The 18,128-nt window shown below is 43.5% G+C and overlaps 1 protein-coding gene across 2 annotated transcripts; it reads left to right on the forward strand.

Moving 5' to 3' along the window:
• Positions 1-229: 229 nt before the first annotated feature.
• On the forward strand, positions 230-8,859 carry LOC136542145 (phospholipase A(1) LCAT3-like). 2 transcript variants are annotated; one of them, XM_066534449.1, is made up of 11 exons: positions 230-638; positions 801-892; positions 4,804-4,931; positions 5,067-5,202; positions 5,275-5,326; positions 5,416-5,516; positions 5,651-5,827; positions 6,048-6,205; positions 6,667-6,721; positions 6,817-6,870; positions 7,217-8,859. In XM_066534449.1, exons 1-11 carry the CDS (start codon positions 365-367, stop codon positions 7,379-7,381), a joined length of 1,392 nt encoding a protein of 463 aa, XP_066390546.1. In that variant the 5' UTR covers positions 230-364; the 3' UTR covers positions 7,382-8,859. The 2 variants fall into 2 exon arrangements, with proteins under 2 accessions (XP_066390546.1, XP_066390547.1); XM_066534450.1 differs by lacking the exons at positions 6,667-6,721; positions 6,817-6,870; positions 7,217-8,859 and adding an exon at positions 6,316-6,654.
• Positions 8,860-18,128: the final 9,269 nt, after the last annotated feature.

The following is an 18,128-nucleotide window of genomic DNA, read 5'->3' on the forward strand; positions in this document are numbered from 1 at the left end:
GGTGGGCCCACGGAAGTGTTACAGGAAAACAGGATATACCTCTCCGATCCGGACAGACACCAGCGCTGGGTCAGAATGTCAGTCAGTGCGCTCGGACGCCCGAGCACCAGCGTCGGATCGCCCAAACCAACGGACGCGATCGCTCACCTCTTCCCCACCGGTCATTCCACCGACCCCTCTCGTCTCGTCGCGCTCGCGCCCAGCCCGAGCGGCGAGCCGAGGAGACCGAACCAGGCAGAGGATCCACGGCTGCCCTCTCGCTCGAGAAGCCTCCTCCGCCCCTCGCCTCCCGCCCATTAATACCGCGCGCACTCCACTCCGCGCTCGCCCCCCATGCTCGCCTCGCCGCTGCCAGTGTGCCACCATGCTCGGCGCGGCGCTCCGACTCCGCGTCCGCGTGCTCCGCCGCCGCCGCCGCCCTCGCCCCCACCGCGGGCGCCGCCGAGGCAGGCGGGTCGGGGAAGATGACGACGAGGGAGGCCGGGAGCCGGTGCTGCTGGTGTCCGGGATGGGCGGCTCCGTGCTGAACGCGCGCCGCCGGTCCAACCCCAAGTTCGACCTCCGGGTCTGGGTGCGCATCCTCTTGGCCAACCTCTACTTCAAGAAGTACCTCTGGTCGCTCTACAACGCCGACACAGGTCGGTTGCCCTGCCTTGCCTCCTCCAGCTGTGCTACTGCTTCGTTGCTATGCTATGCTACATGGGGACGGGGGGTGCCCCCTCAGGTGTTCGATGGAACGCCCCAGCTGAGTTGGGGAGTGCTTGTCTAAAGACTGCTTCTGGTTGCTTGTTCCTCCGCAGGGTATGTGGAGCCGTTGGACGACGATGTGGAGATTGTCGTGCCGGAGGACGACCACGGCCTGTTTGCCATCGACATTCTTGATCCTTCCTGGGTGAGCTTCTGTGTGTCGGACTGTCGGTTCAATTGCGTTTTTTTTTTGTGATTAGTTTAGTCGGAGGTATTAAAAACGGTCTTTTCTTGGTTTCTAAGCATGGTATATTCTTTTTTGAGATCGTTGGCTTGCGATATTTGGAGTGAGTCGCCTCACACTCCGTCATTGGGAATAGGTGAGGATAGGAAGGGGACATGATGAAACGGCCATATAGAGGAACTAGTAATTGTTATCACTGCCATTAGAGAACCCTTTTCGTCTTTTCTCCTTGTTGAAAAGACAGGAATAGACATTTGGTAGATGTGCACTATAGAATATTATACTTTTGGATCGTGGACAGACAAAGATAGATAATTAAATCTGATTTTTTGGGTATTAATGCCTAAATTAATAAGATTAGGGCATTCAATGAACTTTATGAAACTTTTTTTTTTCTCTTTTGGAATTTGTAGTGCATTCAATCATGCTTTTGGTGCCCAGAGTGTTAGTAAACTTCCCAGAGACACATACCCTGGGAACCGGGGACATCTAATCTATGCAGCACTAGAAAACATAGGCGCGGCGTTGCCGCGCCGACTTGGGCTCTCCCATCGGAGAACCTGTAGGTATAGTGTTTGCTATTGGTCAATTTATTCTTGTTATTACTTTTTAAGTTCATATATATCTGTAATGGTTTACAACTGCTAGGAGAAAGCTGTTAAAAATAAATGGATTGCACAGCATACAGCAAAATATCAACAACTAATCATTGACGCATCGCTCTATATCCATAATATAGAATAGGGAGAAAACACATGAAAATCTCAACCATGCACCTGATGATATTAGCACTTTTTTTTTGCGAGGTGATGATATTAGTACTTAGAACTTTAGAAGTGTGTCTACTGTCCTCTTAATGCAACACAAAAGTAGAATAATGTTTAGCAATTAAATTTAATAGACCAACAAAAGCAGAATACAGAACACAACTTCCTTTGAAATCTAAATATACAACTACAATGTTTTCAATATTCTTAGTACAAATACATGCAGCTCACCTGCATGTTCTTGAGAAAAAAAAAACTACAACATAAGTGTAGACTATTGTGTTGCAAATGAACACACAGCTCAAAGTGGAGGAAAAGTTACAGTGCTAACTCTTGTAGCTTCACCTGCAACAAAGTGTTGTGGTCTTATGGTAGAAGTGCAATATGAAGTATGCAAAAAAAAAGGACTGATCTTAAGAACCCTGGAACAGAGACAACGTAGTAGGCAGGCAGCTCAGGACAGAGAATAGTATATTTTACGCCATCTCAGGATGTATCCTACATTACTACTCTTAAGAATATCTACAAAACAAGATCAACACATCAATAATGGCTTCAGCTGCCTAGGTAAAAACACATAAGATAATAGCATTAAGATGTTGCAAAGTAGATGATAATGTCAAAATTATCCCTGAACACCTTTTTTTGAATAGAACCAGAGGAAAAACAAAAGAAATCGTTACTGAGAATTCACACCATCGTGCCTTAGTCTGTCTAAGGTCAACAATTGGTTGTGATGACCTTCTGGTATATATTGTTAAACCACGAGATCCGACTCTATATCTCAAGGATCATAGCCTAGAATTGCTTTCAACACATGCAGAAAATATCAATGTAGTGATGGGGACGCATCTCAAAAAAAAAATCAAGTAAACTGATTCTCGCACTATACAAGATTAGAAAAAAAAGTGTTAGTGAAATTTTCATTAGCATCTGGTTATGGCAAGGTTAGCTAAAAATTAGGAATCAATCAATGTGCAGTACCAATAGAGTCTTACTCCCTCCATCCCAAATTATAAATCTTTCCAAGAATCTTGGAGAGTCCAACCATCTTAAGTTTGACCAAATTTATATGATAAGATAATAACATTTATGATGCCAACTAAGTATAATTAGATTCTTCATTAATTATATTTTTATAGTACACTTATTTGTGTCATAAATCTTTATAATTTTTGTCAAACTTGTGATGCTTTGACTCTCCAAGATTCATGGAATGACTTATAATTTGGAATGGAGGGAGTAATTATGATAGAGGGTCAAGCTATTAGCACATGTTGTGTGAAGTTCTGGAAGAAACTGCTTAATCACCAACCTGTCCCCTTCTTGTAGAACTTGTAACAATGCATCAAATGTAGGAGTAGCTGAATGTATCTCTTATGGATAGGGATTGTCCAATCAAATAAGATTCCTTCATTTTAGATTTGATTTTCTGCCAAAAACATATTTAGATAAACTTACCTGTCGTTAGCCTACACACAAAAAACGAATCTGCAGTAGATAGCACATGGACATTTATTCGTTCGAACAACTGGGAGCAGGGGAGGCAAAGGTAGGCAGAGGAGAGTTAGGAGACTGGGCAAGTACCATCCAGATTCCTGGCTCCTGAGCTTGTCTCTCATCGCATACATTGTGGAGCCTCTCAGCTATTCCCGTCGTCGCTGGATGAAGACCGGTCATTTTGAATAAATCAATAGTAAGCAAGAATTCTGCGAATTTTGGAGTCAGCAATCTTGCTACTCATGGAATAACTTTGTGACAAGATTATAACAGTTAATTCACATGGACAATCACATATATTTCAGAAAATTTGCCACACCAAAATAAGCTTATGACCTTCAGAGAAAAGTATATGCAATTATGCATTCAATGAGTTAAGTCGATTAAATTGTATAGCCATGAAAAGACAGCCAGGTAATACTCCCTCTGTCCAAAAAACCCGCAATTCTAGCTCTGAATCTGGACACACGCCATGTCCAGATTCAAAGCTAGAATTGCGTTTTTTTCTGGACGGAGGGAGTATGAATACACTTCTTTGCTTGAACAATGATCAATATTATCAATATCCTCAGCAAGCTTGCATATGCTCCGTTGAATCTAAGTTACATTTCTATGTTTCATCCAAAATTAGCTCTGCAAGTGCTACTCAGCTACAACTCCTAGAAACATTAACTATTCAGAGAGCACCTTACCTTGCTTGCATTTCCTCAAGCAGCTGTTGGGCGTCGTCCATGTGGTCGACCACTTCGTCTGCTAGGATGCTTGCCGGTGCGCTTTGTGGCGCGGGAAGCCGCATAGGGGCATGTGAGGCTGCACGGTGTCGCTGGACTTCTTTCATCGTGTGCATCTTACGCGGTGCTGGCGCGGACTCGGGGTTCTGCGCGGGCGACGGGTGGTGACGGGCAGGCATCGGGGACGAGAAGAGGTAGGAGCAGAGGGACGCCAGTGCCTTTGGCTTGGGAATGGGCGGAGGAGTGGAGCATGGCCGCGGAGGAAGCAGCGAACATTGAGGAGACCGGCATGACGAGGGGCAGGCGGGGAAGTGAGCTCGCAGCATGGGGGACGCGCCGCCATCGTGGTGCTGCGGGACCTCAGCACGCGTCCACCGGCCAGGCCAGATCGTGCAGCGGAGGCAGCTGGTGGCAGGGACAAGGCCGAGAGGCCGGTGCTCCAGGACGGGCGACCTGGAATCCTCTGGAAACACTAGCTGCAGTGGGCATGCTCAACGTCCAATCCAAATCCGATGGAGGAGAAAAAACGGGCGACGTGGCCCAATAAAATGGCCGAGCTTGGCCCTCATTTCGTCTTATAGAGATATGTGGGCTTATGTGGAGTACTGGCAACAACAACTAGAGTAGTGAGACAGTTGTAGTCATGCCTTGCCCATGAAGTATACATGAGCACATTTAAGCAACTGATGGAATCGATATGGCTGCTATATAGTTTTTCTTTGTACTGCCACTGACTAAAATGATTGATAGTACTTTTACTTTTCTGTCAGAATTGATGCTCAGAATCACATAGAATCTTTAACTTTATGTGGTCTGCCCCTGAAGAGCAAAGATTTTTAGTGACATGTTTTTTCCCTTTTCTTTTATGCTTCAGTTTGTAGAACTTCTCAATGTGTCTATGGTGTATCACTTCCATGATATGATCGATATGCTCATAAACTGTGGATACGAGAAAGGGACCACACTATTTGGATATGGTTATGATTTTCGCCAAAGCAACAGGTACTTTCCTATATATGGACCCCTTTGTATGCTGTTGTGTGTTGAATTGGTAACATCAATATTGAGTGGACCGATAGTTCATTGTCAACCTGTCGTGCAAGAACAAGATGCTGTAACAGTGGTTTTATCTGGCAGGATAGACAAAGCGATGGCTGGTTTGAGAGCAAAACTTGAGACAGCTTATAAGACCTCTGGAGGTAAAAAAGTTAATTTAATCTCTCATTCTATGGGCGGATTGCTAGTACGCTGCTTCATGTCTATGAATCATGATGTGAGTTTTCATGTTTTCTATGCTTTTTGCTTATGCATAAACATCCATATCGTAATTTTTCCCATTTTCTAGGTATTCGCTAAGTATGTAAACAAATGGATTTGCATTGCTTGTCCATTTCAAGGTAACATATTGGACATTTCAATTGATTTATTCTATTATTGCTATCCTTCGACAGTATATGTGTTTTATATTAGTAAATTTATCTTGCAGGTGCCCCCGGATGCATCAATGATTCTCTACTTACTGGATTGCAATTTGTTTATGGTTTTGAGAGCTTCTTTTTTGTATCTAGATGGGCAATGCACCAACTGGTATTTCTTTACCATGATTTTTCGAACAATTTCTTCACCATGTTCTAATAGCCAACAGCCTCTACAAGACTCCAAACTTGCAGTTGTATTTACCTCTCCTTTTAAATCTGTTCTGATTGACTGATTATATGCAGCTTGTTGAATGCCCATCAATCTATGAAATGTTACCAAATCCAGAATTCAAGTGGAAGAAAAAACCAATTATTCAGGTTTGGCGTAAGAACCCTGAAAAGGATGGAATTGTGGAGCTAGTTCAATATGAAGCAACTGATTGTGTGTCCTTGTTTGAAGAAGCTTTAAGGAATAATGAGGTGGATTCTATTATAACAATGTTTTTTATCATATTACATTTCTGATGCATTTGTTATTACATATATTATAAATGCAAGTGACTTTGGTAAAGTTAAGAATCCCACACAGCATAGGCACTGAGATCCATGCACGTGACTATGCATGTCTCCTAGACTCCTAGTATGAGTAACTCTTTAATCCACTGACACCTGATCGTTCCATTTTCTCATGTATCTGTAGCTCACGTATAACGGGAAGAAAGTAGCACTACCATTCAATATGTCAGTCTTCAAATGGGCCACCAAGACCCGCCAAATCCTAGACAATGCTGAATTACCAGATACTGTGAGCTTTTACAATATATCCGGGACATCTTATGAAACTCCATACGATGTATGGTGAGTATTATAAATTTATGATGGCAGTTGATACTCACATCATGTAGTTTTCCTTTCTGCTCTAGATTTTTATTCTGATATTCATCATTCTTATTTTGAACTATCTGTAGGCTTATAGGTTATCAATGTGTAAAGTTCAAGGTAGAGAAACTTTAGAATCTGATTGAGATGGTTCAATACAAATATCCAATATGAATTATGCTCAATAAAAATGAGAGGCAGAGCTCCTGGCATGTTTTTTTTTTATAAAAAAAGAGGCAGTTCCTTGTCAATCGTTTGTCCAAAGAGATTCACATTTTCTAGCTCCACAGCTGGAGTTGTGACTTGTATCCAGAGTACCTTTTTCAGTGAGGATACTTCAAGATTTGTTTTAGTGAAAATACTCTAGCGACAAGTCTGACAGTTGAAATATGTGATTTCGTTTCCTCTGGCTCTAAGTATATTACTGGTATTTTCCACAGCTATGGCTCAGAAAACTCCGCGATTGGAGATTTGTCAGAAGTGTGTCACACAGTGGTACTGTACCCTCTTGTTTGAAATTCATCAGGTTCTGGTTGTAAACTTCCAATGTCTTTTCACGGGAATATGACACATGGGCATCCCCTTTTCAGCCGGCATACACTTACGTGGATGGAGATGGCACAGTTCCCATAGAATCGGCACTGGTAAGATGATAACCATCCTTTTGTAATCGCGCGGTATATGTTATGCATTGTATTCATAGTTTTGTTAAAGACACCTAGTTCAACACAATCCTGTTCAAATGCCAGACCAAAATATCGTGAAGTGAAAATCTTTTGGCCTAGAAATGGTTTTGCACTGAAGGTTGGACATATCTAGCAATAATGCAATATACACATCGGTCCAATGTAGTTTTAGATACTTTTCAATGCCTTTTAGTTCATTTGGAGGAGGCTTTATAATGGCACATCTCTTGCTTGACTTCATCAGCGATCACTGATCAGTCACAGAAGCAGTTTACCCGTACTCACCACATATGAGTGTTGACAGGCTGATGGGTTCTCTGCGAAAGAAAGAGTTGGCGTCGAGGCCGACCACCGTGGCCTGCTGTCTGATGAGAATGTATTCAAGCTTCTCAAGAAATGGCTCGGTGTGAGTGAGAAGTCAGAGTGGCGTTGCGTGTCAAAATCCAAAGTGGTAGACCTTGGCACCTAATTGGGTTGCCCTGTAGATGTCATCTCAATCCCTTCAGGACGACTGTTATTTTGGTCTTTTCCTCTGGAGAGAAGATGAAACAAAATTCTGGTGATTGTATTGTATGTCTGCACAATGTAAATCCCTGCAGGCAACAAGGGTAATGCACTAATGCCCCTTATACGATGTATCCTTGCCAGGCATTTCTTCTAAAGTCTAGCTGTCTAGGGTCATATTCATTGTCCCTTCCAATTCTGGAGCATAGTAAAAGAATAATGAAATCGATCGTAATTTCAAAAGTATTCTGGATTTTGATGAGCATGTTAATTTGCCCATAACACTGGGACACATCTTATTATCACTCTGTGTTTTTTACGGCAGAAGAACACTGCATTTCATAAGGAAACACAAATTCTAATATCATGGTAGCTAGCTAGAATCATGGCATGATGGCACTAACGCTAGTGTAGTAAGACTCATGGGCCATATGGCAGTATGGCACTAGTAGTGCTCATCCCAAATCCAGAATATATGACACTAGCGCTAGTACGAATCATGGCATTATCTTCTAGTATCGGATTGCTTTATCAGTTTTCACACCAAGAAGAAGGAAAATATCTGAAAATAGTTGAATAAGTCACAGTAGAAGGCATCAAAAGAAACATCATGATGCAAAGAAAATGAGCAAGAAAGAAGAAAAAAAGAGAAATCTTGCTCATATCAAGTGCTTCAAGTGCATGCCTGCACGGAAATGGGACACTGCCTCAAGTTGTCCTAGTAAGATTGATGAGATGGTAAATACAGGCAAACCAAGAAGCAAGAAATGAAGAAAACTTATAGAGTGCGGCATCCAACTTGCTAAAATTAGCGAGAAAATGGATAATGCTCCTATGATTTTCTTTGGATGGATAGGGATGGTACTATTAATGCTAAGATTGGTAATTCTTCTAAATTTCATACAAAGGCTGTTTTATTTGGTGCATAAATATGCTGTGACTAACATGCAAGGACCTAACTCGGTTTGGGTACCACAAATTGCTTGAATTGTTTAATGGGTACTTTTAGGGGCATTTTTGGAGTCTTGGCTCATTTTTGGAGAATGATTTTCACATTATATATCAAAATTGACTCAAGTATGAGGACGATTGTTCTACATCCAAAACCAATAATGCCATCTCAGTAACAAGTATCTATATTGAAGTATCTAGCCCCTAATCTTTTGTGGGCTATATTCCTTGGTGTTGTTTGCATATACTTCTTCTCGGGCTGTTCTGAAAACATAATTCTAGACCGTTCGGAAGTCAGATTGGAAACTTACTCCATAGACTGACCAGAGTTTGTCCTGCAAATGCTAATCGCAAAATCCATAATGGTGAACCATACTACATACTACTTATCTGGACAGTTCGCTGGTCATTTTTCAGCACAACTCAACAACTTGTGTCATCCCATATGATTAGCTTTGATCGACTCCTTATATCATCTCTTGTATCTATGAACTCTCGGGGGGGGGGGGGGGGGGGGGGGGGGGGGGGGGGGGGGGGGGGGAGATTCCCCACCTGGGATAACAGTTCTGGTCTTACTACGAAGAAGCTTGTTGATTGATTCAAGAGAGGTGGCTCATACAAGAGGCAAACACAAACTGATCTTAGAATGGATGAAGACGTGAAGATGATGAGTAAATCAATTACCAAGCACTTGATCAAGAGCGGAAAGAATGGACCGTTGATTGTAAGAGAAGTGGTTATCACCATGAGCTTGAACAAGGTGGCTTCTTTGATCATTTACTCTTTACCAGTGTCCACAAGCATCAAAGAGTCATTTGGGTTCATATGCTAGAGAAATTGGTTATGTATGAACTGGTGTTTAAATTTCTTCTTTATATGGTCTATATGGATGGCTGTTAAAGGAAAATATTTTACTTTGTGAAAAGTTTGTTGCTACAAATATACAGAATTATGAATGTATGGATTGGATCTGAATTTTCCTAAGCTTCGACCCAGACTCCCTGTAAGACATGTGTTGTACACATGTCAAAATAATTGTACTTTCTTTTTTTATAAAAAAAATACACTATTAATAAATACATTTCCATTTCGTATATATAAATATATCGAACAAGGAAGCATATGTACTACTCCTAGCTCCTAACCCCTTTTCTCACATCTAATAGCAAAATATCACACATGTAACACCCTAGGTGTTTGGCTTCCACAAAATTGCATTTCATTTCATAAACATATGCATCATCTATCTCATCATGCCATAATCACTGAAACATACATATGCAACATTCGCAATTCTGTTTGTTTCATACTTGATTTGCTTGTGAATGGTAGTAGTGCAACATGTGAATGCAACATGAGTTTCTCATACCTTGAAACATGGCAACATGGTAGTAATGTGGCAAGTTAAAATTGCAACGAAGGCATGAAACATGTGAAACATGGAATTGCAACGTTGAGTGAAATTGATTGTTTTGTTGCTTCATCACATGTGATCATTAGAAGTTGGTATAGCACTTGTGTAAAGTGGTTGATTTTGGTCTAATACACCTTAACTACACTTAGGGTAATTGATGGGACATTGTTCATGTGGATCGAAATGTCAAAAATGCCCTCAAGTGGAGGTTTGACTTTGAATGACCCTTAGAGTGCCACTGTTTGACTGATTCAAAAGACCAACTTAGAGATCTTGCATGGCTGTGCACTCTTTACCAAAGTTGTAGCTAATTTATCAAGGAACAAAAGTTGTTTTATGACCAACTCATGAAAATGTGTGGAACATGTTCAAACAAGGGCCACAAGTCATTTTTCCCTGCTGAGTTCTTACTGAAAAATTTGTCTAAGTCATTGATGCCATTCCAGTTGGATCGAGCCAACTTTGGCTTGATACAACTCAGGATACAGGGTGAATTAGCTGTAGATGTCTAAATCAAAGTTGTAGCCCTACCATAGCTCTACAACTTTTGTATACATCACTTCCACTAAATCGTCACGGTTTAAGAGATCCATCACTGCCAAGTTCGCCTGTCAGTCGTCGTCGTTGAACACTGAATCAACATTTCAGAAGACAGAGCTCGCCGTGGCCGACCGACGCAGGAGCTGATCGCCACGTGGCGCGCATGCTCGGCCAACGTCTCCACGTCGTGCGTCCGAGCTCCAGATGAAAGCCAGCGCCTGCCCGACACACTCGCCTGCTCCATTTGCACTCTTTCGCCTCCACCGCGCGCAGCGCCGAGCCGCCGCAGCTCCTCCATTTCTGACCGAGCGTCGCCGTCGCCTTGCGCGCTCACCACTGCAAAAATGCTCCGGCCATCTTGCTCCTAGCTTCGCCGTGATCCCCTCTCCCTCCTCCACCATTTAGTCGGGTCGTTTGAAGCTTGGTAAGGGCATAATCACCATTTCTTCCACCGCCGCCATGGCGGGACCTCGCCGGAGTTGGCGCTCCACGCGGCCAACTGTCACCGCGACCTTCCCATCCTTTCTCTCCCTTGCGCTAGCTACTGTGAGTGATGCTGAAGCTCATAGGGTCACCCACTAGGGCTGTGACACCGTAGCCTCGCCGGAGCCGGCCAAGCCGTGGCCGAGCGCCGCCATGGCCGTCACCACCCCCTCTTGCTGCGGTAATAGCCAAAATTGATGGCACCGCTAGATGCGCATGGGTGAGGCGAACACCGTAGCACCGCTGGACTCGCCGGAGATGCCACCGACGACGAGTTGCACCGCCGTCTCTTCTTCCTCCCCTACCTGTCTCACTGTCTCGCGGGTCCCGTGTGTCAGGCGCTGAAGTGGAGGCGGGAACCAGACCTGGGCTGCACCGAGTCTGGGCCACGCCAGCGCGTTCTTCATGGGCCGCCGTGTCCTTCGGGCTGGCCCAGCAGTAGAGTTAGGGTTTCAAATTCGTTTTTGTTTTATTCTTTTCACAGATTTGTGTATATATTCAAAAATATGTATCTCCTAGTTGGGAGCTTCAAATGATGTGGTTTCAATTTTGTTGAGTTCATGATATTGTCTAGTTTATATTAAAAATATGATTTATGCCATGTTCTGTTATGAAAAAGGGAGTTGCTAATTATTTCTTTTAATCATGAAGGAAATATGGATAATTATATCTTTTTCTATGTAGCTCCAAATGGCATGAAATTTTTATGGGGTACTGTTCATATCATGAATAGCTTATAGTTAAAATTTCATACATTTTGGACACTATATGTAGGAGTTATAAAATTCTCTTGTTTGCATGGATGGATCTTGTCTGAATTTTCATAATTTTTCTATAGATCTCGTTGTTGGTTAAGTTCATCGCATTTATGTGTCAATTGATGCGCTTGATGAGTTGTGTGATTGTGATGAATGATTGTGCCTCTGTTGATTATATAAATGCATTCTCTCCAATGGAATCAGTTTGGCATAATTATACAATTCATCTACAAAAATTTCTACATCGCCAGTGCTCATTGGCTATACATTTTGCAGATGGCTTATAACCTTCGTCGTGGTCGTAGCATGGGAGATGAGGAACAACCACCTCCTCCATCGTCCACACCAGCTGAGCTAATGCAGACAGTCATTGAAAGTCAGCGCATGCTAGCTGAGGCTATGCGCCATATGGCTAACCACGATGATCGACATGTCTGCCAGGGACCCGAGCCGAACCAGTACAGCAGCTTTAAGGACTTCATGGACACAAAGCCTCCTATCTTTAGAGAGGCAGAAGAACCATTACAAGCTGATGAATGGTTGAGCACGATAGAGCAAAGGTTTGGATTGCTCCGTTTGACAGAAGGTATGAAGGCCTCGTATGTAGGACACCAGCTCCAAGGCCCTGCAGGCATCTGGTGGACCCATCACAGGACCATCTTCCCGGCAAACGTTGAGATAGTCTAGGACCAGTTCCAGGCAACTTTCAGGGGACATTTTATCCCTCCTGGTCTCATGGCCATTAAGCATACCGAATTTATGAAGCTAAACCAAGGCAACAAGAGTCTTAATGAATGCCTCCAGGCATTCAACAACTTGGCAAGGTATGCTCCCGAGTTCGTGGATACTGACGCCAAGAAGATAGCTAGCTTCAAGAGGGGACTTTCCCCTAAACTGATGAAGTCTATGGGCAACTGCAAGTGTGTCACCTTCAATGAGTTTATCAGTGACACCCTGACTCAGGAGAATAATGATAAGGTATATGCTGCTTCCAAGAACCGTAAAAGAAACTTTGAGGTAGGTGCTTCTCAGTCTAAGGCACCAGTGGTATCCAAAACCCAGTATCGTCCACCCAATGCTAATGTCCGGTACCGCCCACCTCAGAAGAAGAATCAAGCTAAAACTGGTTTCCGCAAGGGGTACACAATTTCCTTGCCAAAGAATACCTCTGGGCAGGGCAGCTCCAATGTCCCATCAGCAAACAGGTCGTGCTAAAACTATAACAAGCCTAGTCACTAGGCTAGTACTTGTCCCTATCCTCCCAAGAATGCTCAGGGAAACGTCCGTCAGGGGCGTGTTCACTACACTACTATGGAGGAAATTCCTGCTGGTGAAGTGGTCACCGCTGGTAAGTTCCTTGTTAATGATCACCCTACAGTTGTGCTCTTTGATTCGGGTGCTTCATATTCCTTTGTGAGTTCTACTTTTGCATCTATGCATAAGATGAATGTGATTACAATTGTCAAGGGTGGTTATTGTATTAGTGCTGTTGGAAATAATATCATGACTAACCAAGTAGTTAAAGATGTAAAGATTGAGATTGGGGATCGAGAGTTCCTTATGGATCTTGTAGTTCTACCAGGGGTAGGAATCGATGTAATCCTAGGGATGAAGTGGATGAGCGGGAATGGAGTGTTGATCGATACATCAACCCGTGTGGTAATGTTGAGAGATCCTGTGGATAAGAAGGGTTTTCTAGTGCAGTTACCTCATGATATCGCTATCCACAATACAGCTAATGCTACCCTAGCCAAAGCCATTGAAGATATACCGGTTGTCTGTGAGTTTTTAGATGTCTTCCCTGATGACTTGCCTGGATTACCTCCAGACCGTGATGTAGAATTCAAGATAGAACTCATTCTAGGTACGGCTCCTATTTCTCGAAGGCCCTATAGAATGCTGCCCAATGAGTTGGCTGAGCTGAAGAGTCAGTTAAATGAGCTATTAAAGAAAGGTTTAATTCGGTCTAGTTCTTCTCCTTGGGGTTGTCCGGCTATCTTTGTGAAGAAGAAGGACGAGTCTCTACGCATGTGCGTGGATTATCACCCCCTTAATGCTGTTACTATCAAGAACAAATACCCTCTTCCTCGCATCGATATTCTGTTTGATCAGCTCTCCAAAGCTAAGGTATTCTCCAAGATCAATTTGAGGTCTGGCTACCATCAGATTAAAATTCGTCCTGAAGATGTACCTAAGATAGCTTTCTCTACTCGTTATGGCTTGTTCGAATATCTTGTCATGTCCTTTGGGTTAACAAATTCTCCAGCACACTTTATGTACCTGATGAATTCAATATTCATGCCGGAATTGGACAAGTTCGTCATCGTGTTCATTGATGATATCCTTATATATTCTCAGAATGAAGAAGAACATGCTGAACATCTGAGAATTGTTTTAACTCGATTACGTGACAACCAGCTTTATGCTAAGTTCAGCAAGTGCGAATTCTGGTTGAACAAGATACCTTTTCTAGGTCATGTGTTATCTGGTGATGGAATTTCGGTTGACCCCACTAAGGTGCAAGAAGTCCTAGAGTGGAAGGCACCTACTACGGTCACGGAAGTCCGAAGTTTCCTGGGTTTGGCTGGCTACTATCGTCGCTTTATCCCGGATTTCTCAAAAATCGCCAAGCCCATGACTCGACTACTTCAAAAAGATGAGAAGTTTGTGTGGACTCTGAAGTGTGAAGAGGCTTTCCACACTTTGCGGACCTTACTAACTTCTGCTCCTGTATTGGCACAACCTGACATCGAGAAGCCTTTTGATGTCTACTATGATGCATGTGGCACCGGTTTGGGGTGTGTTCTTATGCAGGAGGGCCGAGTCATTGCTTATGCTTCGCGCCAGCTTCGAAAACATGAAGTCAATTATCCTACCCATGACTTAGAGCTAGCCGCGGTTGTTCATGCCCTGAAGATTTGGAGACATTACTTGCTGGGTAATGTGTGCAACATCTATACTGACCATAAAAGTCTCAAGTACATCTTTACTCAACCTGAGTTGAACATGCATCAACGACGATGGTTAGAATTAATCAAAGACTACAACCTTCAAGTGCACTACTATCCTGGCAAGGCAAATGTGGTTGTTGATGCCTTAAGCAGAAAGGCCCATTGCAATTCCTTAGTTAGTGAAGACTTTCATCTGGCACACCTCCTTCATCCTGTAGTACTCCATAATATCATTGTGGATTGCTCTCTTAGAAGTTGAATTATCGAACTCCAGAAGACTGATGTGGGTGTGTTTCACATCAAGCAGAAGATGAAAGAGCAAGAGACCAAGCACTTTAGGGTCGATGACAAAGGAATTCTCTGGTTTAATGATAGGCTTGTGGTACCCAAAGACAAAGAACTTAGAAATCAAATTATGGCTAAAGCCCATTCTTCTAAATTGTCCATCCATCCTGGTAGCAGTAAAATGTATCAAGATCTCAAGCTGTATTATTGGTGGACCAAGATGAAGAAAGAAATCGCAGCTTACGTGGCAAGGTGTGATAACTGTTGCAGAGTTAAGGCTATTCACATGAGGCCCGGATTATTGCAGCCACTCTCTATTCCTGGCTGGAAGTGGGAAGAATTTGTTATGGATTTCATTGTTGGATTACCCACTACCAAAAAGGGTTGTGATTCCATCTGGGTTATCGTAGATCGTCTAACTAAATCCGCTCACTTTATTCCGGTCAAGTCTACCTATCATTCTCATAATTATGCTGAGATTTATTTTCAACAAGTGGTACGTCTCCATGGTGTACCCAAATCCATTGTTTCAGATAGAGGACCGCAATTCACGGCTCGCTTTTGGGAGATCAGAATCTTGGCACTCATCTAATCCGTAGTTCTGCCTATCATCCGCAAACGTCAGGACAGACTGAGCGTGTTAATCAAATTCTTGAAGACATGCTTAGAGCTTGTCTTATCTCTTGCAAAGGCTCTTGGGAGGAATGGTTGCCTCTCGCTGAATTCTCTTATAACAACAGTTATCAAGAGAGTATCAAAATGGCTCCTTTTGAAGCTCTTTATGGCCGCAAGTGTAGGACTCCTTTGAACTGGGTGGAACCCGGAGAAAGAAGATTCTATGGTATTGATTTTGTAAAAGAAGCCGAAGAGCAAGTCTGAACTATACAAAAGAATATGACTGCCGCTCAGGCTAGACAAAAGAGCTATGCTGACAAGAGAAGAAAACCTATTGAGTTTGAAGTAGGTGACCATGTTTATCTGAAGGTGTCCCCTATGAAAGGAGTAAAACGTTTTGGAATCAAAAGGAAGCTTGAGCCTCGATATGTTGGACCTTACCGCATTATCGAGAAAAGTGGAAGAGTAGCTTATAAACTTGATCTACCATGTGAAATGGGAGCTATATTCCCGGTATTCCATGTGTCCCAGCTGAAGAAGTGTCTTCGTATTCCCGAGGAAAGAATAGCTACGAGGAGAATCAACTTGAAATCTGATCTTTCTTATGAGGAGAAGCCCGTGCAGGTTCTGGATACTCAAGAAAGAGTGACTCATAGACAAGTAATTAAGTTATACAAGGTAGTTTGGAGTAATCATAGTGATCGGGATGCAACCTGGGAGCGGGAAGATTATCTAAAGGAAAATCATCCAACTTTCTATATTAAATGGTACGCTTTCCAAATCTCGGGATGAGATTTTTCTAAAGGGGGAGGGCTGTAACACCCTAGGTGTTTGGCTTCCACAAAATTGCATTTCATTTCATAAACATATGCATCATCTATCTCATCATGCCATAATCACTGAAACATACATATGCAACATTCGCAATTCTGTTTGTTTCATACTTGATTTGCTTGTGAATGGTAGTAGTGCAACATGTGAATGCAACATGAGTTTCTCATACCTTGAAACATGGCAACATGGTAGTAATGTGGCAAGTTAAAATTGCAATGAAGGCATGAAACATGTGAAACATGGAATTGCAGCGTTGAGTGAAATTGATTATTTTGTTGCTTCATCACATGTGATCATTAGAAGTTGGTATAGCACTTGTGTAAAGTGGTTGATTTTGGTCTAATACACCTTAACTACACTTAGGGTAATTGATGGGACATTGTTCATGTGGATCAAAATGTCAAAAATGACCTCAAGTGGAGGTTTGACTTTGAATGACCCTTAGAGTGCCACTGTTTGACTGATTCAAAAGACCAACTTAGAGATCTTACATGGCTGTGCACTCTTTACCAAAGTTGTAGCTAATTTATCAAGGAATAAAAGTTGTTTTATGACCAACTCATGAAAATGTGTGGAACATGTTCAAACAAGGGCCACAAGTCATTTTTCCCTGCTGAGTTCTTACTGAAAATTTTGTCTAAGTCATTGATGCCATTCCAGTTGGATTGAGCCAACTTTGGCTTGATACAACTCAGGATACAGGGTGAATTAGCTATAGATGTCTAAATCAAAGTTGTAGCCCTACCATAGCTCTACAACTTTTGTATACATCACTTCCACTAAATCGTCACGATTTAAGAGATCCATCACTGCTAAGTTCGCCTGTCAGTCGTCGTCGTTGAACACTGAATCAACATTTCAGAAAACGGACAGAGCTCGCCATGGCCGACCAACGCAGGAGCTGATCACCGCGTGGCGCGCATGCTCGGCCAACGTCTCCACGTCGCGCGTCCGAGCTCCAGATGAAAGCCAGCGCCTGCCCGACGCACTCGCCTGCTCCATTTGCACTCTTTCGCCTTCACCACGCGCAGCGCCGAGCCACCGCAGCTCCTCCATTTCCGACCGAGCGTCGCCGTCGCCTTGCGCGCTCACCACTGCAAAAATGCGCCAGCCATCTTGCTCCTAGCTTCGCCGTGATCCCCTCTCCCTCCTCCACCATTCAGTCGGGTCGTTTGAAGCTTGGTAAGGGCGTAATCGCCATTTCTTCCACCGCCGCCATGGCGGGACCTCACCGGAGTTGGCGCTCCACGCGGCCAACTGTCACCGTGACCTTCCCATCCTTTTCTCTCCCTTGCACTAGCTACTGTGAGTGACACTGAAGCTCGTAGGGTCACCCACTAGGGCCGTGACGCCGTAGCCTCGTCGGAGCCGGCCAAGCCGTGGCCGAGCGCCGCCATGGCCGTCACCACCCCCTCTTGCTGCGGTAATAGCCAAAATTGATGGCACCGCTAGATGCGCATGGGTGAGGTGAACACCGTAGCACCGCTGGACTCGCCGGAGATGCCACCGGCGACGAGTTGCGCCGCCGTCTCTTCTTCCTCCCCTGCCTGTCTCACTGTCTCGTGGGTCCCGTGTGTCAGCCGCTGAAGCGGAGGCGGGAACCAGACCTGGGATGCACCGAGTCTGGGCCATGCCAGCGCGTTCTTCGCGGGCCGCCGTGTCCTTCGGGTCGGCCCAGCAGTAGAGTTAGGGTTTCAAATTCGTTTTTGTTTTATTCTTTTCACAGATTTGTGTATATATTCAAAAATATGTATCTCCTAGTTGGTAGCTTCAAATGATGTGGTTCTAATTTTGTTAAGTTTATGATATTGTCTAGTTTATATTAAAAATATGATTTATGCCATGTTCTGTTATGAAAAAGGGAGTTGTTAATTATTTCTT

Source organism: Miscanthus floridulus, chromosome 3, assembly GCF_019320115.1.
Source record: "Miscanthus floridulus cultivar M001 chromosome 3, ASM1932011v1, whole genome shotgun sequence".
NCBI classification, from domain to species: domain Eukaryota; kingdom Viridiplantae; phylum Streptophyta; class Magnoliopsida; order Poales; family Poaceae; genus Miscanthus; species Miscanthus floridulus.

What these genes read in the sequence shown, in the direction of transcription:
- LOC136542145 (XM_066534449.1), top strand. Translation starts at nt 365, where the DNA reads ATGCTCGGCGCGGCGCTCCGACTCCGCGTCCGCGTGCTCCGCCGCCGC. An exon ending in GCTCTACAACGCCGACACAG is followed by an intron (nt 639 to 800) that starts GTCGGTTGCCCT and finishes GTTCCTCCGCAG; the next exon opens with GGTATGTGGAGCCGTTGGAC. An exon ending in TCATGTCTATGAATCATGAT is followed by an intron (nt 5,203 to 5,274) that starts GTGAGTTTTCAT and finishes CCCATTTTCTAG; the next exon opens with GTATTCGCTAAGTATGTAAA.